Source organism: Brachycentrus maculatus, unplaced genomic scaffold (genome assembly GCF_059751285.1).
Source record: "Brachycentrus maculatus isolate JH-2025_06_01 unplaced genomic scaffold, ASM5975128v1 h1tg000378l, whole genome shotgun sequence".
In the NCBI taxonomy this organism is placed as follows: domain Eukaryota; kingdom Metazoa; phylum Arthropoda; class Insecta; order Trichoptera; family Brachycentridae; genus Brachycentrus; species Brachycentrus maculatus.
In genome coordinates this window covers 242,501-270,425 of record NW_028281127.1, presented here as the reverse complement: position 1 = coordinate 270,425, position 27,925 = coordinate 242,501, and the positions used below count along the sequence as shown (strand labels likewise).

Sequence of the window (27,925 nt, the reverse complement as noted above, 5' to 3'; positions counted from 1 at the left end):
TATGAAATTTATGAGGCGAATGTAAGTGGAAAAAAGAGCAGAGGAAGACCGAGAAAAGATCGGGTATGCCAAATACTTGAAAGTGGTCAGGTTAGGAGTCGTAACAATCAGCGAGTGTGTATGAGGAGATGCATGAACGTGGAAGAAGCGAAGATTGTTTGCAAGGACAGAGTGGTGTGGCGCTCTATTCTCTCTGCCTACCCCTGCGGGGGAGCGGTGTGATGGTTAGTTAGTTAGTTACATCAAAATATTTTTGTATATGAAATATATTGCATATGAATCATTTCTAAAAACATATCGTTACCTGGAAAAAGAAAATATTACGCGGTGTAAGCATAATATTATATTTGATTTAACGTACGTTCACAACATTATGATGAGTAAGTTTGTATTTGAGCATTATTTTATTTTGCTTAAAAAACAAAAAAATATTTAAGTTTACACAGAGACGGCACAATAAACATACTTCCACATACAAGTGTGTTATTCAAGAAAACATTTTTGACACTTCTTCCTCTTCTTTTTGACAATACTCGTACATCCAGGGGTTGGATCCGTTTTCCACCACAAGTAATTTTCAGCGGCAAATCTAACCTAACGTAACCGAATCTAAACTTACTTTACCTAACCTATCCCTGTCCATACTTCTCTAGGTTCCTTTATTTTTGTTCTTTTCCAGTCTTCTTTCATACGGCCCATCTACCTCTTCTTAGGTCTGTTTCAGAACTGTTTCCGATTTGATGGAGTCTCGAACTTTGTAGCCCATTTATCCGGGTTTTTAATTTTCCTACCCACCGTAGTTATTAGAATATACATAATCTCACCATAATTTTGTTTTCTATAAAACTGGTGATTCATTTAACATCTGTAATCCCCCACTTCTACCGTACTAAATAAACATCTTTCTAAGTGTGGTATTTTGCGCTCGAATACTACTAGTTTCTGTTCTTCACAGCCAAAGGTTTCCACAGCTATGGGTGTCTACTTGTCTTATTTTTTGTTATTTCATAACAATTCATAGTCATAGTATATTGAAGTATTTGTATAAATAATTTTTAGTTGTAGTAAATTGGGTATATTATCCATGTTTACACTATTGGGTATATATTGCTAAAAGACAAAAAACAGGTGTTGAAGCGCCATAAAATTTATATTTTTCTAGGGTCATTATATATTAAATTTGTATATTTTCAAAGATTAAATGAACATATCTACGAAATAATGTTTTAAAAAATAGATTAAGTAAGATATTAGCGAAAAAAATACAACGGAGAATCACACATAATAAAGAACGAACAAAAAAGTAGATATTAGGGCATCAACAAAGAAACACGTATTAATTTTTGTGACGCACAGTACAGAGTAGGTATACATATAAGTATCGACATACGTATTGCAGATATATCTAGACAATCAGATACTCAAAGTGATAGGATATCGTCGAAGTTTGTTTCTAATTGACAGATACGTGTCGATACCTAATATTTGTTCGATGATAAGTTTGGTAAACTATAAGAAACTTTTTCAACAAAAGGAAAATAATAAAGTTTGTATTTGGCTATTACGTACAGCAACTATTTTTCCGACATGGCGATCGATGATTTTATATATATGTATATATAAATATATGTATATATATATATATATATATATATATATATATATATATATATATATATATATGTATATTTATATATATATGTATATATATATATATATATATATATATATATATATATATATATATATATATATATATATATATATATATATATATATATATATATATATATATATATATATATATATATATATATATATATATATATATATATATATATATATATATATATATATATATATATATATATATATATATATATATATATTTATAAATATATATATATATATATATATATATATATATATATATATATATATATATATATATATATATATATATATATATATAAATATATAATTTAATTTCTAGTTCCTATTTTCAAACGATATTATCATAAGCTTTAGAGAAAATATTGCAGTATGAAATATGATATATTTGTAAACATTATACATAAAAAAATATTCATTTTGTATTAAACAACGACAACGATTAAAAAATAAACCACTTAGGTTAAAATATGAATCAAATGTAAACAGTTTGGTACAGAGTTTCTTGATTCGAATCCACTGTACCACAATTTGATACCTATTTCTAATAATGAGCCGCTTAGGCTCACAGAAATAGTATAAAATTGAAATATTTTTATTTTATAAATAATAAAAAACAAATATATTTCTCTTTTTTATAAAAAAATAATATTCGGTGATTTTGAAATGAAAATATAAAATACATATTACAAAAATTATTGAAGGACAAAATATTTGACGCAAAGGTCTAAGTTTTCAAAGGAATTTAAATGATAATAGACTATTAAAAAAAGGATACGATTTTAAACGATTTACAAACCTATGTTGTACGTACGTACGAGTGTATACCTCCAAGAATAAATTTTAAATCGAAAACGTTTTCTATGTACTGTACACCGGATCCACAAAATACCTCCTTTCCGTTTAAGCCGGAAATCGTTGAGACGCTCAAGTTTTATAAAATTTAAACACAATATTTGTCGAATCGATAAAGAACGACTGAGGTAGTGAATAAGTTGAATTTAAATTACGGTTAAGAAGTCACAACATAAATAAAAAGTATATGTGCCCTTACATACTTATTGCATTTTCTAAAATCACCACAATAGTTCAAATGCTTGAAAATATGTGAAGAAAGATATGAAGGTTAGTGTTACAATTTTAAAGGCTGTCTGGAGATCGAATTTATAGTCGGCAAAGACCAAATTCCGCATAAACTCGTATACATAAACCCAGCATTACACCTATTCTCTTACACGGCTGTGAGGTATGGCACCTTACAAGGGCCCAGAGCAGCCGTATACTCAGTTTTGAAAATAATGTCAGAGAAGAATTTTATAAAAAAAGATAGTTCAACAAATTTATGAGGCGAATGTGGTTGGTAATAGAAGCAGAGGAAGACAGAGGAAAACTTGGCATGATCAAGTATTTCAAGTACTTGAAAGTCGTCAGTCAGCTCAGAAGTTGGAATAATCGGCTCCTATGTATAAGAAGATGTATGAATAATGTGGAAGAGGCGAAGATTGTGCGAAAAGACAGATTGGTATGGCGTTCTATTCTCTTTGCCTACCTCTGTGCGGTGTTTTACTTTGCTTCTATTACCAACCACATTCGCCTCATAAATTTGTTTAACAATGCTTTCTTCACTCATTCGATTCACATGCCCAAACATCTCATCACACATTTCTTAATTTTATCGATAATGCTTATCTCCGCCTTGCATTCTTTCCTTATATCTCCATTCATATCGTACAACGTTTTGCCATACATTATGTTTTATCATACACGATGTACATACATGTAATACATATATACACGTATTATTGCCTTAATGCGTTTTACGTTTACGAATGAATGAAGTAACAAAATGTTATATTTATAAAACATTTTAGTAACATGAATATAATATTAGAAATAAAGATACCTTACATTTGGACGTCTTTGGCAAATTTGATTATCCACCCATAAAACGACGTTAAAAATATAATTTGAAAATGGGGATAATTTTTTTAATCTGTTTCTAATGCAAGATCGTGTCGAGATTAATGAATTTTTGTCGAGAAAAATGTTATTTTGATTACAAATTAATATAAATATTATTCTTTAATAATTAAAATGTAACTTGGTTTTAAAATCACTATTAATATATTTGTAGTGATTTTAAAACAAAGTAACATTTTAATTATAAAATGGAAAATCACAAAGTAAGTGCTTAAAATGTAAATTATTTTTCTTTAAATTGTACTTTTCTTCATTTTAGAAACTCTCGAATGAGATGTTACATAATGCATGAAAATAATTTTATGGTTTAAGTGTCAACTTATTTAAAAGTATCGATAAATTGATGTATCAAATTTTCTTGTGAATGCCTAGGTACATATACCCTAATACGTATATTTAAAGTCGAACGAGTCACAAGTAAATTCCGAATAAATAAATAATGGTAAAATAAGGGCTTCATTGATATTTTTTTCATTCTAAAATATCTGTTACCGAAGACTTTCGAATTTATCATGTACGTATGATGAATGCGATATAATTTGATTGTAATTCATTTTGTCGTAATAAGCGTTTGAAGATATGCGTTATCAAAAAGCTTTCAAATGAACTTCGCCTGTCAAAGGAAGCCGGAGTCTTAGACATTTAGGAGTATTCATAAGGGGGATTAAAAATATAAACATTCGAAAAGTCATAATGTGAGAGAATATAATATTCAATTTGAGTCATATTAGCAATTTCGTAGGTATTCTTCTTCTTATTTCTTATACTTATCCGCACACAACGGTGCATAGGGTACTGCACCGTATAGAAGTAGTGTTATCTTGACCTTTAAATACACGAAGGAAAGGTGATCAGCCTTTCTGAAAAATCCCTAATATTTATTTTGACCCTCTTAGGAATATCCAGCGTGGTAGCCTATCGCTATATACTATGGAGGCGGGCAAACGTGGGTATGGTTTAGAAATTTGAAAAGTTTGGCGTTTTTTTAAAAATAGTAAGTACCTACCATAAATGATTTATTTACATACATATAACATGGAATACCGTTTGATGCTATATTAAGGGTAATATTGTCACTGAAAATATGAGTTAAATTGATGATTTAATATGAAAAAATTCCCCATTATTCATTTATACGTTTTTGATATATTATTTATTTCAAGCTTTGATAAGTTAATTGCATCAGCCAAATTTTAGCAATTTAGTAAAACGATATGATATTCAAGAAAATAATTCTGGTGAAATGTAATTTTACAGAATTTTTCATAGATCTCGTTTTAGCAAAATACATATAAATAAATAACGCCTCTTCTAAAATTAAAATGATTATTTTGAGGTTCCTCCTAAGTTTCTATTTATCAGTTATAAATTCGTGTTTTCAGTTACGATGTGTTTTGACTTTTGCTTGCATATTTGACTCATTAGAGTGCATTCACATCTCATCTTAATTTGGATTTCTTCTCCGTTTCATAAAAGCGCCCTTGAGGTAACACCTGTATGTTACGGAAATGGTGCTGTATAAGTTATCCGATATTATTATTATTATCTTGTCAGTCGCTTCGATGGCGAATGACAACCAACTCCCAGGCCGGAGCACTCGGGTTTGCCACTAACAACCTTTGCCTGATATATCGCTCACTCCTTTCAACAACTTCATATATCAAAAAACTTGATTTTTCAGGAGATCGTTTTTAAAGTATAAACATATAATAAAATATATTAAAAATAAATAGCAAGCCCTTTATTGAATTTTCTACTGTACAACCGATCTTTTTAGGTAAAACCTGAAGGTTTTTTCTCCATTTGAAAAATATTTAGTATATTTAAAAAAAATAATTAAATAATACATTTTCTTCAAAATGCAAAAACAACACTTTCTGCCCCGTAGCGGATAAACATTGAGTTAAAAATACGCCGCTTTTGCTGGGATATAGTACATTTATGGGCATTCCGAAAACATGCACAACTGAAAATTGTCGATTTTTGATATATGACGTTGTTGAAAGGAGTGGGCGATATATGAAATACAAAAAATACATCCCAATAAGTAGGAATTTTTATTTGGTAACCAGGTCCGAATAGACATTGTGCCTTTAAAAATAGTCGAGTCGTGTTAATGGGAGTGATAATATTGTAAATTAATTCAAATAAATGAATTTGGAAGCAATGCCCCGTTTTATCATAAAAGTACAACGACTAGCAAGGTTAATATGTATTCAAATATTATGCAATCATAGTAACAGCTATTATGTAAGTTCAAAGTTCAACTTAAAATATACAGTGAATGCTTCTGAAGGAATTTTTTACTAGTCTTTTGTTGTGTTATTTCAAAAGGAAGAAATATTGTCAAAAAAGTGTGTTAATTTAACCGAAATATTTTTAGGATTTGCATTTTACGATTTTTCAACTCATTAATATGTTTTGTTTATAAACAGTACTAAAAAATAACTAGAAATTTTAAAGGAATATGAGTAAAAATATGTCGTAGTCGTACAGGGGAAAGTGACCAACTACCAAAACGTAAAATGTTCAGAAGGGTCATTCAAGTCACCTTTGCTTGGAAAGAAGATAAAAATCAATGCAGATAGTCATTTTTAACAAGTCAGTATATTGTACTTCCATGTTTAAAGTCGCTTCGGGATTTTTTTCAGGGCGATATAAAGCTTGTAAGGTATCAAATAGTCAATAACCACGTTTTTGTACAAAATGCACTTGGTCACTTTCTCCTGTATGACTACGACATATGTGTGTGTCGAAGGAAAATTACACATTTTAAGTTAGGATGGAAATTCAGACGAGCGGCCTCAAGACGAACGATCTCTGGCCAAATCGCCCAACAGAGGTAGATATCACCCGTGTGAAATGCATACACCTTATTATCAACCATACGGGCGATTTTTAGCTCGATCGGCCGATTTGGTTGGAGATCTTTACGATTTATCGTCAGTCTGGAAGCCACTAAAACAGTTTTGGAATTAGTATTGGGTCATTCGAGGCAAATAGTATGGAGGTCAAATAGACAAAAATAATGTTAAGAGTTTGTACGTAAATTGAATGGTCAATATTACATCATACGTACTAATTTACGGGAGTATTTTATAAAAAAAATGCAGAGTGATTCAATTATAAAATTGGAAAAAAGCTACCAAAGGTAAAATAAATCACTTGAGTTTTGTCAATTTAATTTAACATTGAAGGAAATCAGAGATGTTATAATTTTCGATTTGTACTACAAAACTGATGATAGCGGTTTCGAATTATTATCGAATCGAAGAAAGTAATCTAATTATGTAGATATAAAAACTTATGTAGGTACCTACCTAGAACCAGCAATACTTTTTTTGATGTTTCGTTTTTTAGTAGTCTTGTTTTTTTGCAAATATAAAATTAATATAAATATTAAATACAATATGATTGTGTTATTATTTAAATCTCACTAGACTAAATCTAGTTTTAAACTATTTAATAAATTATGTTTCAAAATCGGCGTTGAAGATTCAATCAACGTCGTTGCATTTTTTTTCAAAATTTTTGTTTTCCGCAAACTTAGAAAATTTCAAATGAAATAGGTACTAAAATTGCGATATATTGCGATTTAAACTTCTTCATTTGCATTGAAGCTGGGATATGCTAGTTTAAAATTGTTATGTTTTTTTAAAGATATTTTGTAATGTAACTCTGTGTAGACATTTTTTCATGTTTTTTTTAACCCAGATGTAAGATTTTGTGATTTCATAGTTTAAAAATGGATTGACAAATATGTGACGAGTCTCAAATAAATGTGTGGCAGGTCGCACGAGTCCGCGGGCCGTAATTTTTCCCGACCTGATAAATATGGTATACCAAGTATGCTAAACGGAACACATTTCACGGGGTTGGATAATGCTTGTGTTTCCAAATAATGGATAGTTCAAACGGAATTAATCGGACGTATAATGTTTATAGGTTATAGGTTATAGCAGTCATTTGAACAGTTATTGAGCAAATGATGTGCCATTATCAGAAGAGAGGGCGATATTGACAGGCCAATTTGGTTAATAGAATCATCACGGAGCGCAACACGCTAATTACCTAGAGTAGTTGAGAAAACTCGCCGTTCACGATTTTATTGTGTTGTTAATGCAATGTACGTGTAAATTTATACCTGAAAATGTAATAAATTAGTAACACACGTAATACTGAAATGCGTATGTAAAAGTTTAGCCGCTATTTAATACCATATTATTTAGATAATATTTTACTCTTTTAAAGGTGTTTTAACTTCATATGAAACATGTATCATTCTTCATTTTTTTTTATGAAAGAAGATGAATGTTTGAGCATCTCCAGACTTACGACCTGGCATTTGGCTGGCATAAACAATCACTTTATACACTTTTGTAACGTTCACCATTCTGCTCATTATTGAACATCCATATTGAACGCTGAACGTTCAAACGGATAAGCTAATACTTTACATATCCCTCAACTGATGGCGTAACGATCGGCCTACTTCACGAATGTATCGAAAACCTTACCGGTATTGGAAGGATCTAAGACCGTTGCATATATACAGATTTCAAATATAATGCAATATGGATGTTCAATAATGGGCAGAATGGTCAACGTATATAAAGTGATCGCTTAAGCCAGCCATGGCAGATTGTAACACCAGAAATGCTCAGACTTCCATCTTTATTCATAAAAAAAAAAAACAAAGAATGAGACATGTTTCATATTAAGTTGAGACACCTTTAAAATTGACTTCTCATGTGTAGGGTGAATAATCCAGTGTTCGATTTAATAAAAAATATTAATACTGTTAATATTTTACTACTATGGTCGTGGAAAACTATCGGCCAATTATTTCATCATAATATGGTTTCAAACAGAAAAGATTGTTTGTCAAATTTGTGGCATAAATTGATATTAATTAGCTACTGTATAGTACAGACCCTATTCTATCGAGTCCAATTTCGGATGCGGATAATTCACTTTTTTTAGTATAATAATGATTCTATTATCGAGAATAATGAACACGAGAGAATGATCCGAACTATTTTTCATAATAACTCATTCATAAAAATCAAAAGGAATCAAGAAGATAATACATTGGACAATATTCTATAACAGAGATAATTATCGGAGATAAAAGTGTACGTTATCAATAAGGTCGAAACTAAAAACATTTATTACGGGGAAAATTTGAACATTTTTCGTAACATGCAAACTCGTATATCGAAGCATAAATACATGTTTTAAATCAGCGATGCTTTCTTTTGTTATGTTTTATTATAATCTCGTGGTATATTAATTAATAAGTGAATATGTATGTTTTATTTGAATATAAATTAAAACGAAAGGTACTTTATCGAAAAGTAAATGTCATTTACATAAGATGAAATCCGTTTTCGGGAAATAACCTTTGAGGGGATGGATAAGATATGATAAGCTCGACTTTTGGCTTTTCAAGATCCTTCGGTTGTTTTGGTTTACTTTCGTATTCTGGAAGCCGTAGAGCTGGATTTATTATGAGGTCAGATAGGAAAAATAAGAGAAGCACGTTTAAGTCCTACCAACCAATCTCTAAAAAGTGTTATTTCAAAAGATCACAATTTCCTTGAAAACCGAATTTATATGGCCCCACATAGCAGAGTGAATTTAAATATTTAAATATTTAGTTTTTTTTCTGAGCACACGTAAATCTAATGGTGTATGGGACTTTGAAGAATAATTCAAGAGTGCTTTATCTTTTGCGTTCGGAATGCTTACAAAGTTGCGTATAATTTTAATATCGCGAATCCCATAGCATTTCTCAGTGTAATATTTCCAAGAGTTAATGGTGATTGCAATATTACATTTGCAATATTTTCCATGGGTCGAATAATAGGACAAATACGACACATCGTTGGAATAATTGCTTCATTACTTGTATGTTCCGATTAGAAAACGATATAGTATACGTATATATTGCACACATATATATATATATATATATATATATATATATATATATATATATATATATATATATATATATATATATATATATATATATATATATATATATATATATATATATATATATATATATATTTAGTGTGAGGTAAATTTGACAAGAAATAAATAAAAGCAGAAAAGTGAAAGATAATTATAAGATAATTAAGACAATATGAATATTACATAAATTTCCTGAGGCACGTAAAACAGTACAGCCAATATCAATTATGTTTTGGATTATATTATATTTAACGAAGATAACGCGAGGTGCTAGGAAACCCTTGTTAAACAAACTTCCGACGATAGTAGGTAGGTACTGAAACATTTTACAAACAATAACACTACTGTTTAAAGCATTATCTGCTGAACAAACATTTTACACATGTAAATAAGTATATAAATAAATACATGTGGGCATTTCACTTAGCTGAGATATCTTTAAAATAAAACAACCACGATAGTACAATGTCCACAAGATGCGACTCTAAAACCGTATCGTGAGCGATTCGATTGCACGTGCTTTTTATAAATTCGTTTTTGCTTTTTTCAACGAAGCAAATTATTCCGATTGTTCGGACAGCTCAAATGGAAAAAAGGAAGGTGCGATATGTTAGTGCTCAATATACAGGTGAAACATTTAATATTTATTATGACGAATTATATGTAATTATTATATCCATTTCCAGCATACAAAATATTTTATACTATAACAACGAAAATACACGTCAACACGGTTAATACTCGTATTTCACAAATAAATCATAGAAACAAATCATAAGTAATTTTATTTTTTTTCCCCTTATCCATATCTAAACGTGTGAAATAACTTTCTTTTTGAAAGCTTTCCAAATTTAGGTACTTGTTTTTGAGCAAACAATGTGGAATAAATATAACAATATTAAATTATATACACAATCAACAAAATTAATTGAGATTGCCTTGCTTCTCAACTTACATTTTCAAATTTAAATCCCATCTCTACTTATTTATAAACTTAAAATGTATATCGTATGTATATCGGAAATAACCTGATAAAATTGAATTTTTTTCAGTCGGAGTCGTAGAGTCGGTGTCGTGTTGTTGGTAAATATAGAAATCGGAGTCGGAGTCGAAGTTGCGTTTTTTTCCCCGACTCCGCAGCCCTGCGCGAAAGTCGATACGCTTTATGTCACCCTGTATATCGCGGCGGGTCTCGGGTCGCGTCACTCTATTGACAATCTTTCCACGTCCCATACGGCACGCATAAGCGACTGTTTTTTATGGAACTGACTTAATCCATCGCGCTGTTGCGAAGTCGCAGGTATAATTTATTCCGTCTTCGGATACCTGGCCGCAGTGTCGGACGGATTAACCCGGCAGTCACATCATTTGTGTGAACAGTCTTACGTTATTCCGGTCACGACAAACTAGAGTCCCTAAAATCCAATACGAACGCCCGTAAATTACACTCCAGGTACTCGAGTGCTCAAACGCAATCCGTACCATCGAAGAGAGAGCTTTTAAAAGTTTTCATCAATTTATTATAATTTAAAATAACGCAAAACAAATAAGTATGAATACTACGATATATTTATACGGGTACAAAACATCACACATTTTCCGTAACTGTAATAATTTCTGAATTAATAAAGCCCGCCTTTAACTACTATTCGAACACCATAACATCGAAGAGATTACCTGTCTTCACGAATCGCATAAATTTACTTCAGTAATTTACGGCAGTTAATCACAATATAAGAAATTATTCAAATGTTATTTTACGCAAATTAGTAACGCCCCATTAAAAATTATAATCTTTACTAATTCACCTTTTTCGGAATAATTTTCACGATGTCGACCGGCCGAATGAAATTCGAAGAAATTGGTTTATCTTCTTGGATACCGATTGCCGATGCATAAAATTTTTAATCGAATTGTTGAAGCGCGCTGGACGTGCACACTGGGCCTTACATTCACGGCGATTAATGAGCGATAGTATCGGAGGAAGACGAATATCAGCGCCACTAGCGACTAAAGGTGAGGTACCGGAGACGCGCACAACTCCGAGCACGGTGCGCGACATACTAAACGCTAAGCACTAAACACCGGCCATTATGCCCATTGTTTCTTTTCGGGTGTTTATGGTTATCCACCTTATGTGGCCGTCGTCTAATGGAGTATGGGCACACTGTTCCTCCTCGGTGACATACGATCCTGGTATGCGATACGTTGGTCATTGCGACTGAGCGCGGATAGCTGGATGCAATTAGAGATTGGAAGCGAGCTTCATACTAATTGCACTCACACACACGAGCGCCGTAAACCGATTAAAATACAATGATACCGCCACGCTCGTATTCAACCCTTCCACCACACGCGCGTACGGAGAAAATTACTGAAAACTAATCAATCATCAATTAACAATTACACACGTGACTCAAATTACACGTAGAATCAATAAAGTGGAAACGATCCCGATATGGAACAAAATATGTGATAACCATATAAACATTTAAAATTTGGTGGCACAACACTATATAGTCATCGAAAGTACACACTTACACAATTGTAATAAATTATTTTATTACAATGTTATAAGCCCGTTAAAATAAATCAAATTTAGCATAGAAAATGAAAGCTAAAAACCAATAAAACTGGAAATGCATTCGAAAACATTGTAACCTCACCAAGAGCGGTGTTTCAAAGAATCCCAACACACAAAATGACTTTCTGCTATTACTCGTTAAAGAATTACCCCGACGAGCTACAGTGCCGTCAACAGAATTTCACGCAGAGCCGAAGTATACTATTTACGTTTATTCCTACTCATATGCAAAAATGTACTCAAAATAAAGAAATGTTTCTCTAACCGTTTTTAAATATGTTTATCATATATCCCAGCCATCCATCACCACTATGTCGCCAAGGTAAACGGGTTGCCAACAATAACTTACCGGTGAATCATCAAATCCAAAATTCATACATCGTATTATTATTTTATAAAGGTTCAATGTTCTCACGTTCGATGCATAGAGGACGTTATCGCAGACTGATCAAACAAGATGGTACTGCAACATTTTAACTTCTGAAAATTTTCTCATTACCAGGAAGTGTTATCGGGTACAGTAAGAACACATAAATATTTGCAAAATATTTCTTATTGACAATACTAAACGTAAGTACTCTGATAGTTAGAAATAAAATGGTTTGTAAAACAAACCATCGTGTTCCATGTTATATAAACCATTTGAACAAATATTACATATTTCAGAATGCAAAACTTTAATAATTAAAAAAAAATATTACTTCCAAACATGCGTTTAACTTAAAAGGTAGTATACCTTGCTGCATTTATTATACAGATGTTTGTTTAGGATGATCTCCTATGTACACAAACATACGTATATATGACTATTTCTACCCGGGATGCTGACGTGTTATTGTATTTCGATATATGTAACATATGTACATTCATGTGGTTCAAATAATAATAACAAAAAAACTTTATGTTAGAAAAGATAATACCATTTAAGATACTTACCATATAATGCCACATTTAATTTGCGGGAAAATGAGATAAAAGAATTCATAATATTGTTTATACGTCTAACAATCACATATGATTGCATTAAGAATATACATATGTATATGAGTGAACACGTTTGATTCATTTTGAAAATGGTTTGACGCTCTGGTAAGTGAAATAACATATATGTACATCTAACATAAATGTAAATTACTGTATGTTTTCGATTTTAAATACATTTGACAGGGATTTGAGGATTCACTTTAAATAATTTAAAAAATCACACATAAAATCTAATCAAATCTCAATTTTAAAAATTGAACAAAAGTGATTTTTTTCATACATTCATACGCATTCTTGTGGAACTAAACTACAATACGCATAAGCGAACAATCATTAAAAACTATGATTTTGAGATATGCGAATAAATTAATATTAAATAAAGCCTTTCTTCGTAAAACGGAAATTTCTCCTTTATTATAGGGAGTTGATTCTAATTTTTATTTGCACCATATTTTATGGGAATAATAAAAGCGTTTTATATAATTTTTCACATAAAAGAGTAGCTATGGGCTAACGACTTGGTACGATAAAAGGTTGACGGTTAATGTGCCAGCAATAACTAGCATAGTGGCATTGATGACAAACATCAACACGCAAGTAGAAGCAACCTGTATACGACGTACTCTGTCCTGCACTTTGTACCCGAGTTTGTACTCATACACATTTACAGAAATACATAGAAATCATAACTGTATTCAAATGGTCATATCAGGCATATACGGGAGATATCAAAATAAAACTAACTAACTAAACACCACGCCGCTTCCCCGCAGGGGTAGGCTGAGAGAATAGAACGCCACACCACTCTGTATTTTCAAACATTCTTTGCCTCTTCCACATTCAAGCATCTCCTCAAACAAAAATCAAACCCTTACCCGCACCCCAATGGTGCATAGGGCACTGCATCATATAAACGCAGTGTTATCTTGATCGTTAACACATGAAGGAAAGGTGATCAGCCTTCCACTTCAGGTACCAGTCCACGGTAATATTGAATAAATATATATATTTTTTACTCCTCATACATACCCGTTGATTACTTCAACCCCTGGCCACTTTTAAGTATTGAGTATGACATACCTGATCGTGCCAAGGTTTTTTCGGTCTTCGTGTGCTCCTTTTTTCAAATACATTCGCTTCATAAATTTGTTTTACTGTAATTTCCTCACTCATTCGTTCCACATGTTCAACCAATCTCATCACACCTTTCTTAATTTGATCGATAATGCTTATCTCATCTCAGATATCAAAATATCCCAATAATAAAAAAGAGATTTGAAAAATGATAATGGGCATAAAAACTAAAGACTGTGAAATTATGGTCAGCCTATGATTAATATTTGTAAAAATAACTACCTTTATTATTTTATAAGTATTTATTAGATTTTTAAAATTCATTTGTAATTTAAGCTTTGGTGTTTTTCCCTTTGACATATATTTTCTAATAAATAAATATTAAAAATATTTTATTTATTTTAAATATCTTCCATGTAATGAAGTAAAAATTAAAACCACTTTAATATATTTGAAACCACGTTAAAATTTAAATTAAAATCTACAATCACAAAAAAAAACACTTTAAATTCTAAAATCACTCATAAACGAGTGTAGGCTTGATAAAATAAATTAATTTAAACTTCAAATATATTAATGCATTGTGTGAAAAACTAAATTCAAATACACCATTTAGTTTCTCAACGGCTGTATCATCATCCATGCCAGAGAGGAAACAAATTCTTAAAATTCATTCGATTGAAGTTCAATCTTCGATAAGCAAAAAATGAGTCTATACGACATAACACTGTTCAGCCAGGTCATAGTATGAACCCAACGTGTGTGGTAATTGGCAATACAAACGTGGCGCAAGGTTTGCGCTTATTGAACGTCATTCCGAATGCAGGGTTGACACCGATTGCACAAATGAACTCGGAAAATAAAATGTACAAAAGCTTTTTTAAAAACTAACTAGTTTAAAAACATCTCGCAGCATTGTCGCAGCGACGGAGTGCAAACTAAATTTGATTACGAAATATTCAATATCACGTACCAACGCAAAATTCAGAAACTTTTGGTTTTTATTTTTGACATAATATGTATGACAAATCATAATATTCAGTTTCACATCTCACTGATAGCCTCTTCAATGACTAGTCGATAACACACAATAGCATAAAATTCTTAAAACAATTAATAAATCTAACATAATAATAATTATATTCCTATTCTAACCCTTATCCGCATTCAATGGTGCATAAGGCACTGCATCGTGTGGAAACAGTGTTATATTGATCGTCAAATACACGAAGAAAAGGTGATCAGCCTAGTCCAGGGTGACATTAAATAAATATAAGACTGAAAAATAAGTAATACTTATTTTGACCCTCACCTGGGACCTCCAGCATGGTAGCCTAGCGTGCTAACTGCTACACTATGCAGGCGGACACTATAATAAGCTAAATTTTAACATAATCAACTCTGTTCAAAATAAAATAAAGTATTTTTACAAAATTCAAAATAGAATTAAACAAAGTTGCTTGCAGTTTTTAACGAATATCTCAGTATTTTCTTTTCTGGATTTTTCTGGATAAGTTCTAATTTTCGGCACAAATTGTATGATTTTAATAAACTACTTCAAAGGTTTATTAAGTTTGACAAAGTCTATAAATTTAGAAACATAATAAGTGTATACATGTATAATACAAAGTGTATTTTCTCTAACAATCTAACAGAGTGACAACCCTGATAAATATCACCTTTGATTAGTTCCGTTGCATTAGAATGTCACCAAGTTTTTCAAGCAGAAATAATATGCAATTCAAAAGAGTTAAAATAATCATATGGGGTCTGATATGAGTTGAGTACATTTCATATTTTTTTTCTACAAATACGATTCTATAGTTCTACACATAAATGTCGCTAGCTGTGTTAAGATTTATCAGATAAAATCGTGCATTGTCAAAGTGCATAATAATATATTTTATAAATATCTTCAGTTCTTGGGAAATGATTTAAATTCGAGTGAGCAATGGCATATTGATTATGAAAAATATATTAAATTAAGTGATATGATTTCATTATACAGATATTTTTATGATTTCAGGTAACATTATGGAGACAGAAAATTGTTCGGAGGCATAACAAGGTTAAATCACACTGTGATTCCCCCTAAATTTTATTTTATTTTATTTTATTTTATTGGAAGGAAGAACAACAGTTACAATATATGATAAATCAGAATACAAACAAAAAATCATGAGTACCAATTATAGTTCTTCACAACTATGCATAAGAAAAGTCTACATACATATAAGAAGAGACATGAGATAAGGATGGGATAAAGAGAAAAGGAGATGAAAGTGATAGGAAAAGAAGAAAAGTAAAGGACAGGGAATAGAATTACCTTTTTAGGTTTATAAAATTTTGTTTTAATATAGTAAAATTTAATCTCTGAATTTGAAAAAAATGATAATCAAACAATACATTTTGCCAACTTTGCATTTTTTTATATGAGTCATCTGAATCCAATAAAGCTTGTTTTTCAAATCGTTTTTATCATTAGGTTAAATATTTCATATTTATTTTTGATTTTTAAAGATATTTAATGTGTTTCACATTTCAAACATATGTAGGTACGTACTACAGTTATCACTTAGTGATATCACAGATAATATAATAAAAATATATTGCTTGCTTTATGAGTAATTAACATCACTTAACGTATTAAATTCATAAAGAGCATGATTTAGAACCGGTTCATCATTAAAAGTGATTCATCAAGGTCAAATGCATTTCATGAAGGAACCTACGTAGGCTAATAGTAAGTAAAAAATGTATTACGAAATGCAATTCAGAGAGGTAATAAGAATTGAGGTATCATAAATTACAATTCAATTGTTATATAACTATTTAAAATAGTTTATTATATTTTAAAATAACTTTTTAATATTGTATGCTATTTACTAAAATGAAAAACTGTATTATGTTTTGACATGTAGGTATTCATATTTTTAAAAGACACAAGTTAATAATTTGATGCATACCAATATAGGTAACTGCTGCCATGCTCTTTATAAATGCTTCTACAATCAAAACACCGTGTCGCAAACGAAAATTTATCCTGGTTTATTTTTTAAAGTCTGCCTCATTGATGTAAAGGTCATCACGCTTGGCTACCGTACTGGAGGTCCCGGGTTCGATTCCCAGGGGGAGGTCAAATAAATAAAAGTGATTTTTTGTCTTTAATATTTATTTCTTATTACTCTGGACTGGTACTTGAAGCGGAGGGCTGATCACCTTTCCTTAATATGTTAACGATCGAGATAACATTGCGTTTATATGATGCAGAAGCCCTATGCACCATAGGGTGCGGATGAGGGTTAATTAAAAAATATATATATAAAATGACGTTTGACGACAGTAAAGACTAACAAACAGTGGCAATGTTTCGTTGTTTTTTTTATACCAGACTAATCTAACGAGTCTCATATTTTAAATGTATTGTGTGAAGAATAAATAATTAATAATCTGAATTTGGATTATTTTTTCAAATATTTAAATTGATGTTTTTTTTCTGTCACCTCATTTGAGTGACAATGAAAGTAGCACAGGTTTCCGAATCAACGGAAAATAGTCCTCACTAATCGACTAATATAATTTTTTGGCAAGAATGACATGTTTCCGCATGCTTCTCGTCAACCCATAGAACTTTTTGAATTGGTTCGCGTTGAAAGCATGACGGACGTATACGTTTGTAGTTCGCCTTTAAGAAGCGCTTTTAAAGACTTGAGCATACAAGTTAAGGACACCTCATAAAGACACGTTTTGGGAATCGAACAATTGCAATTTTAAATTTCTTAAGTGAGTGATAAATAAACTTTGAATGTTTTAAACAAACTGCATGAAACTTTCTTCTTGTTTTATACGAATTATGCTATTTTATTGCCTTGTAAGTTATTAAACTAGGGCGCAGGTCGATAAGGATAACATAATATAAATAGACAATTTTGAAATATTCAATTAAGGCCCAGTATTTGTTGTACCTTAATTTTCTATAAATCCAGGTAACATTTAACGTAAATGATTTTTTTCTTAAAACACCGTTTTCGTATTGAAAAGACAAGTTTTTTTAAAAATAATTTTACGGTTTTGGAAATAAAAGACTAATTAAAAGGTCAGGAGTTAAAAAATGTGTAAAAATATATTTTTTATTTATACCAAAAAATAAAAAAAATATCCAATACTTTTACATTCTTTAAATAAATCGGTCGTGAACAGACATGTTACCTCTCTGATGGAATGAATTATGTGTTTGCGAATATCCCCTTAAACCAGATATAATACACGCACATATACATATTTATTAAATAAATTAACGAATACACACACACATACTTAATTAAATAAAATTAAGAGTAAATATTAGAAAAAACATTATTCAAATAAAATTACCTTAATTTGTTTCCGAACTTATTTCTTCAGTCACATTCAATTTCAAGTCAATGTTTTAATGTCTTGTGTTTTAACACAATATTTTAACACGAAGGCAAATAATAACACACATCGACAAACAACGTTAATTAAATAACAAATAAACTTACCATTTCTGTTTTCGCTATCCGCAGGTTTCATTTGAATTGGATGATGCATCTGAAAATACAAATTCAATGTTAATTCGACAGAAAAATACTTTTTTTCTATTTTTCTAAATGGATAAGAGATTAAAAAAAAACATAAAACTGTTATGTCAAATCTAGGTATACACGACGATAATACCTTAAGTTTTGTGCGGACGTTTCTTGGTGGAACTGACAGTACAAACTTAAGTTATTAGTATTTTATTATATTATGTAGTAACAAAATGCGAATATTAAAAAATATATATTTTAAAGATCTGTAAATATTGATAGCATCGCCGCTATGGAGGCGAAATTCTCCCATAAAAGGAAAAAATTATGTACTCTTTCATATCTGGGATGTTCCAATTTTTTAGTTCAATTCTATCTGGCAGAAAAAGGCGGTAAGTGTTTTAATTTGGAAGAAAGCGTGAAACGGGATCGAATGTTTTTATTTTTCGGTTGTAGCTACTCGTACATGCAATTCCTGGTAAATGTGAATAATGAGTTGTCAGCTTACGGTGATTTTCCTAATGGCATTCTTTTGTCGCAAGACGGTCTCGTGGACGAGTTATCATTCTAAGATCACATTATGTAGCGTGTAAAATTATTGTCATTATGCATATTATTTGTTACACGGGCAGCAGACAGGAGTGTACTGATTATTTGTAAACCAACTCAAATATTTGTTAACCACAAAAAACATAAAAAAATCATTCATTAATTATTATTTTTTATTATTTTTTCTAACTAACCATCGTGTCGTTGTTCTACAGAGGTTAGCAGAGGTGATAAAATGCTCCACTGTTTTGTTTATAAACAAATTCCTAAGCTTTTCTACGTTCATTCATCTCACCATGCATATCCGGTGATTATTCTGCCTTCAAACTTGTCCAAAATATGTAATTATGCCAAGTCTTATTGGGTTCAATATATTCATTCTAAGCATATTTCGAATATTTAACATCTATAATTGAATTAAAATTACATTACATACCAATATATCATCTACTGTAAAAAATAAAATTGTGTTAACGTAAGAAATATTGCAACTGGACTATTTCATATTAAATTGATATTATCGGATTCATTATTATTAATTATTATTATTTATTATTATTATTATTATTATTTTTAATTTTTTCTTTCACTTTCTTATTTGTTAATTTCATTGTATAAAAAAAATGTTGTAAAACATATATGGCTGACTAAGTATTGCACCCACCACTTAGTCAAGCTGGAATAAAGAGTTATTATTATATTAAGGTGTTAATTAAATTCCATTGAAATTTCGAACGAAAATCAATAAATATACTTAATATTTAAGGTCGGGTCGATTCATCAAAAAAAGTGGAACAAAATTACGATAAATTTTGAACGCAAGGAATTTTATTTATTTCTCAAAAATAACACTAAGATCGTCCATTGAGTAATAAATAAAACAGGGAAGCAATAAAATACTCGCCAATCAAACATTTTTTTTATCATTATCGTCTATTAACTTATGTTAACGAGCATATCGAATAACATGATAATTTAAATATAAAAATAAAACAATTGTACTAATTTGTATTTACACTAAGTTTGTTTGTACAAAAAGAGGATGAGTAGTTCTTCAAACTAGTTGTATTTGCATTAATAAACTCAAAAGTGGTATTCGCCAAGTGTTTTATATTTATATTTAAATGTTTACTAGTGTAAAATTTCTATATTCATTATAATTTACTTCAATTACTACTTAAAATCATAATTTTCACACTACAAAAATGTACCGCTCTTGCTACTACAATTGTTTTAAAGGGAAAAAACTGTTTGGAATTTGCAATATTAGACATGCCAGAAATAATGCACCCCTGTTGGAAGAAAATATTCACATGTGCACTGAATATTCATGAAAATACATGTTATTTTAATATATGCAAATACAAACTAACGGAATGGACAGTGTGTAATGTGAAGCAAGAAGTTATAGTTTTAAGAATAAGAGAATAAATTAAACATTATTGCATTTCTCCGATTTATCAAATAAGTACTAAAAGATGAATATTAACAAAAAAGATTAATTTCTAATTAAAGTAAAATAAAAAGTAAATTTATATCCTAGATATATGGTAAAGTAAACAAATTTCCCGATAGAAGTTTTATAATCATCATACACAAGAAGAACATTGGTTAATAAATATATATTTTTTCTTTAATCTGAATTTTTTATATATTTTTAATGAAAATGTAAAAACGCAAACAATACACGATTTCAATTTATATGATGATTATTTGCAATATGTTATCTTTGCAGTATAGATTTCTTAGAGTACCAAATTCCTGTAGTTCGAGTTTTTATGAAGTATTCTTAATTAATTATTTTCAACAAAAAGGACCAAAATACCGAGATAGGAAATCAGGTTAAGAGGATTCAAAGCATAAATCTCTCAGCCCCAACTATGCAGTACAATAATGTTGAAGATGTTGTGGAAATTCGTGAATTATGCATTGTTCCTTCGGATACATGGCAAGTGAAAGACAGCTTATTTAATTAATACTACATAGCTTTGAGTTAAGATACAGAGTAATAATGTAAATAAATAATGTAAATAATAATGTAAATAGGGTGACAAATTTAATTTAAAAGTAGGTATCCAAAGTGCTTATTCTGTGGAATTAATGTTTTTTTATTTTAAATTTTTTATGGTTTAAAAAAAATTGCAAAAGGTTACTAAGCATAATAACAGGACTCTTACAGGAGATTTTATTACACAAAAATAGAGATTTTCAAAAAATTAAAAACAAAATTATGTTAAAAAAACGTATTTTTGTTTTATTTAAAACAACCGAAAAAATACATATTTTTTTTAATATGGGTAAAAGGGTAAAATATGTTGTAAATAAGAATTATTAAAGTAGCCAGCTTCAATTTCTGACTTACGTTACATTATTTTCAGATAAGTATTTTTATAAAATGAAGTGTTTAGTAAAAAGAGATTTTGTGTGAAAACCAGTGTAGGAGAAGTTAAGAGAAATACAATGTAGAGTTACGATAATGTAGAGATAGAAAAAATAAATATGAAATAGATGGCAATCGAACTGAAAGCTACAGTTGCCCTATCAAACATACTATCCGCCTCCGTAATGTAATGGTCAGCAAGCTCGTCTACCGTTATGGAGGTCCCGGGTTCGATTCCCAGGGGGGGTAAAATAAATATAAGTTATTTTTTCACTGTAATATTTATTCAATATTACCCTGGACTGGCACCTGAAGCGGAGGGCAGATCACCTTTCCTTCGTGTTAACGATCAAGATAACACTGTGTTTATATAATGCAGTGCCCTATGCACCTTGGGGTGCGGATAAGGGTTTGAAAAAGAAGAAGAAGATTAAGCATTTTCAGAACAAAAAAAGTTGTTTTGGTTCACTTTAAAATTTGTTAAAATAAATAGAAGAGATTCTTCGTGAAAACGGGGAATTATGAAAAATGTTTGGTATTTTTTCACGTGTTGGTTCAGAGTTTCCAAACATTTTCGCACGTGAAATCTTTCGCAAACAAAGTCCGTTTTTTTTGGTCGGGCATTGTTTTAGACACATGTCGATCGATTGATGGACGTGCGCCATTGCATAGCTGGTATCTATTGTCCTCCGACGGGTATTTCCGTCCGGCGCATCACTCAGCGGCAGCGGCGGCGGATTCTCGACACAGCACCGTGCATCGCTCAATTGTTGCAGTAATGCAATACAAACTCGTATATTAATTTTATTTAGAGAAGTAACAAAAGGAAATAATCAGACGCCTAAAATGTCATAAATATAGCAGATCCTCTTGTAAAACGGATGGTTTTCTTATATCCGTCAAAAAATAAAATTACCGGGAGTTTTTTTTTAAATAGCTGTTTTCATTTTTTAAGAGTAAATTAAGAGCAAAGAAATTCCAAAAAATCTACAATTATTTCCTTGATTTTTTTGAAAGAATAACCCGCAAAGCACTTTAAGAGGCTTGTTTGAAGATAGGATAATAAGGATGGGGAAGGTAAATGTGAAAAATACATCACGAACACCTAGACCTATTGACAATATCAGTAAAAATCGACTAGTTCCTGCTGTTGTTATCACAGAATATATACAAGAAAGAGAAAAACCTTGGGATGAAAGCATTAAAATCAATTTGTGTTTCAAATCCCGCGTAAAAATACATTTGATTAAATAGTGTAAGATTTTTTTTAAAACAAACATTGCACTTCACATATGGATTTCAATGTTCTGACTTTTTACAACAGAACGGACAAAATGTGAAGAATTGCTAATAATCGATATAATTCAATGTTTAACTATTTTTTGGGAATAATAGGTGTCGTAATAGATGGAACATCTGTTTGGGAGAAAACGTTACGACAACTTTTTAAATACGAGTGTTTTTTCATGAGAGTTTTTTTAAAGATGCGTCATTATTGCAACGGAACGGCGGCAACTCTTTACTCTCGCCTACGCAGGCCGGTAAAAGCCGAAAATCCACCCATCGCGTCCGAACCCGTGTAAAACAGCACCCGTCACTTCGGAACGTCGCCATGCAAGCGGCATGCCTTTTCAGGAACTTTGTTGTGCAGGTCCCGTGAATACGGCGACTTTTCCAGCCAATCGGCGGCCATTGTGTTTCCGGAGTGACTCGTCACTGTCGAAAGGGGCGCGAAGTGCGACTAATAATATTGGAACAGCGAAACACGATCTGCGACGGACGGAAAGCACACAAATCGACAAATATTAAGTGATTTTTAAGATGCTCGAATGCGGGTGGCTGAAATGATTAGCCAATAGGAAGTATAAATAAGAATTTCCTCTAAAGAATTTACGTTTTCTGTCCAAGATAAAAATACTACTCTTTCAAACAGACCTCATTTAGCTTTATATTAAGGGAAAAGTATTTAATATTTTCATAAATGAGGTAAATATAATATTTTCTTCGTATAACACGCATTTCGAGTTCTTAGCGTTCTTTTATATCTAATCCTTTTGACATAATTACATGTTAGGACCATTTGTCACATTTTAGGATTCTAATAGAAGGTAAGATATTCACGAATTCTTAGAAATTCATAAATACAACTCCAAGAAGTAAAATTATTTTTCTCGAGACGGAAATAAAAATTGAATAAATATTTTATTTATCCCAAATAAAAGTTCTAAAATGACATACGAGTATATGGTAAATTGGCATGATAAGTAGTAATTTGTATTTGTACGGTAATGATATCGTAAAATTATCATTAGGTAAACGAAATAATCATTTAATTATTTAAAAATTGACAGGAGAAACTGTTATTTCACTTTCAATTAAATTCGTAAATTGTGTCAGAAGTAGGAATAGAATGTACCGAAAATTTATTTTAAATTAAAGTTAATTTGTGTAATTTTCGTTAAACATGGAAATGAGAGAGAAGTGACGTATTAAAAATCGTCTAGGTAGCAGAATGTAATTATGAAAATGAGCTAATTTGTTTTCTGCGACAATTAATATGTAAGCGAGGTCCGACACGAGGTAACTTAACTATGCGTAGGACGTTCAAGCCATCCCTCAAATACCTAGTTAACTCGCTTGGACAAACGCGCGCTGTCCGAAGTCATTAATCGCGGCGAGTGTTGCCAAAATAGCCCGCTTCGCAAAGAACAATAGCGAGCACGCGCTATTTTTACACTGAAATAACAGAAATAGTGTGACACGCTGTCGCCTCAGTAGGCCAATGTAACATGTCCACCTTACGGTTATATTGCCTTTTGTTATAACAAAGATTGTTTACGTAACAGAGCTTAATGTATGCATAGTATAGTGGCTGCAAACTACCGCGGGTAATGCATGCGTTTCAGAGAAAATGCAAAAATTTCTTTTCGTGCACTTAAAAAAATACCGTAATTCAAATTTAATGACATTTTGAACTGATATTTCTGAGTATAATTATATTTTATTGTGTTAAAAAAAAACTATCGGCGTGTAAATACCACTAGTTGAACATCTGAAATTACTTACGTAATAAATTTTTAGCAAAACTAAGCTGAAAATAATGTAAAATAATAAATATATATATATATGTAAATTATACGGTGGGTATAATAATTATAACCTTGCACCCCTTTCAAAATACAAATTTCACATTTTTCTGACATTGAAACGGAACTGTTTGGATTGTTGAATATATCTATAGAAATACGATATTGACATCTATTGAAAACAAGATAATCAGGTTTATTGTTACGGAAAAGGTGACGATGGTCGGAAACGAAAGTGATAAACTGAGATAACCATTTTCAATATCCAAATCAAATTTATCAAAATTATCGTAGGGGAAACAAAAATATTAATTCGTTTATTGAAATATAAATAAACTCGTAAATTATATGTCAAATTCTCACTGTACAATAGATGCTTAAGTATAGTTTTATTTTACGATTAATATTTTACACATTCATTACTTAATTTTACCTAAATAAGAGGTTTTCTAAAAAGTAAAAATTTTGAATGAAGAATATTTAACTTAAAATATTTTAACCATAAGAGTTTATTGTGTTGTAGCACAAATTAAACGGGAGTAACGAAGATTTAGCATAACGTCTGGCAGTGGAATAGGCAGGACTTTGCGATTTGGACATTTTGACATTGGCATCCTACACTTTGAAAACTATGTGTGTATTTATAGCTAACATGGGATTAAGTCTAGACATACGACTGTTTCCATTTTGCTGTTCAATTGAGCGAATAACAAAAAAAAGACTTGAACTTTTTACTGTAATCCTTTCGATGGCTTGATCAGTTTTAAATTCATGTAAATAAACACGTATGAAGTTAACTCCTTATCCAAATAAATATACCTTAATGAACGACTCATATTTTGAATTGATATCCCAGATAATATTTTTTGTACAGTATTATTGTTTTCACATAATGCAGTAAAAAGTCTTAAATTTAAAAATGATGCATTGGTTTTTTTATTTATTAAAAAAATAAATATTTTTTTTTCCGATGGTGACTCTTAACTTTTATCTAATTTATAATAAAAAAATCGTTATCGTCAACAAAAGACCGTACGATTCAATAAGTCAATATTCAATTATATTTTAAGAACCGTAAAAAATAAAATTCTATTTTCCAACACCTAATTAATTCAATACATTCCCGTGAATAACACGTCCCTCAAACAAACGCCATCTCAATCAATTTGTCTAGAACCTATTTTAGTAGTAAGTTTGACGCGTTCAATTACGTTGATGGATTTATTAGCCACGAAATTAACTATCTACGTGTTTCTAATGAATAAACCTTCATTCTTTCCCTTCACGTTAGGATTTTGATTTTCATATTTATATTCCATTAAAATTAAAGTTAGTCTCTTTTGAACGCTAGCAATTATGTGAGCGTTTTTAATATTTTAGATTATTCCATCAGAAATACCTTGGAAAAATTAAAACCACCTAATGAGGGTACCGCATCTCAGTGAGCGCCAGAAAGGTCTTCTAGGGGGCAGTAGGGAGGGCTGAGATATGAGTAATATTTTTTCTTCCTCCATTTTTATGTGAGGACATTTTGAGAATCTGTTTGTTAGGGAACTCATTTTTTGAACCAATCTATTGTTAAAAATAGGGTACAATTCCGTTTTTTTACTAACCAAATAAAAAATAAAATAAATCATAAGATAGACACTTTTATTTGTTTATTAAAATAGGGAACTGCACGTTTCTTCATAAGCCAAATATACTTACAAAAAAAGCCATTCTTTTTTAAATTAATACTGGTGATGTAAAGTACTTAACAATCTATTTTTCAATGACATTAAAAATGGACAGTTTGTGACATCTCTACCATAAGATTCACCACTGGTTGACTTACATCGTTTAGTCCGTGTACTTTACTGTCACCACAGAGTTTTACGTTCGCCATTCCAAGTATTCCGCTGGGAGTAGGGAACTGACGAGAGTGAAATCTTTTATACTCTTTTAACGGTATTGGTCGCAACATTTCAAAACAACGCATATGTGTAATGAAGCGCTGTGTTGTTTAGTTAGTAAAATTCAATTTTACCATAAGAGAATTCTATAAATAAGCAAAACAAATAAATTATTGATATTTCGTATTTTTACAAACACAAAGAAAGTCTTAAAAATATTTTTTATTAAAGAGTATGCAAAATCAGACATTCCTTCCGAGTATCAATTTCTCATGCTTTTTATTCTTAATCACGTGTTTATTTGTCCGCCTCCGTTTTGTAATGGTCAGCATGCTTGATTACAGTACTGGGTGTCCAGGATTCGATTCCCAGGGGGGGGGGGGTTAAATAAATATAAGTAATTTTTTCACTCTAATATTTATTTAATATTACTATGGACTAGTACCTGAAGCGGAGGGCTCAACTTTTCTTCTTGTGTTAGCGATCAAGATAACACTTGCGTTTATGCTTATATGATGCAGTGCCCAATGGAACATCGGGTGCGTATAAGGGTTTGAAGGCTTTGTATTATTATTGGGTACGTGACAATTATGTGAAAAATTTGTAAATAGGATTAAAGAATAAATTATTGATATGTCGAATGTTTATAAACGCAAAGAGAATCATAAAAATCTTTTTACAATAGAGTATGTCAAATCAGTCATTCCTCTCGAGTGACAATTTCTAATGCTTACTCCTCATTCTTAAGTACGAGTGTGTATTATCATTAGGTACGTGCCATGTAAGCAATTAATTTTCTAACAAATGTGACGCTTTCCCAATAATACTTGTACGTACATGTATAATGTGTAACACTATACTGTTTCATAATTTGACGTCAGTCAGGTGCTGAGATGAAAACAAATTAGTACATGTTCCACTCGTGATTTACTGTTTAGCATTAATTCAGGTCCTCACGACATATGTTCTGAGGAACAGAGATAGGTACACATTCAAACTATAGATGTCATAAATATATACAACTTCTGTTAAGTGAGTTCATATTTTATGTACTCGTATGTGTGATGGCTGAAAATGTGAAATACTGTCGTTGCGGGTTACTTCGGACATAAATACAATATTTACATTTGCCTTAAACCACTGGGTGGTTTTATTTTTTATTGGCATCAGTTTAAATGGTTTTTTCATTAGCTTTA

The 27,925-nt window shown here is 30.8% G+C and overlaps 1 protein-coding gene across 19 annotated transcripts in view; it reads right to left on the bottom strand.

Annotated features, from left to right (window-relative positions):
• LOC148303202 (CUGBP Elav-like family member 1-A) overlaps window positions 1-27,925 on the bottom strand; it is a 243,821-nt gene that overhangs the window by 37,618 nt on the left and 178,278 nt on the right. For 18 of the 19 annotated variants that reach the window (XM_088270303.1, XM_088270304.1, XM_088270305.1 and 15 more), the window contains one exon: window positions 18,796-18,844. In XM_088270303.1, coding sequence (XP_088126429.1) covers window positions 18,796-18,844 — 49 coding nt within the window. Of the gene's footprint in view, window positions 1-11,580; window positions 11,679-18,795; window positions 18,845-27,925 lie in introns of those variants that run through there. The other variant, XM_088270308.1, reaches the window with a different exon arrangement.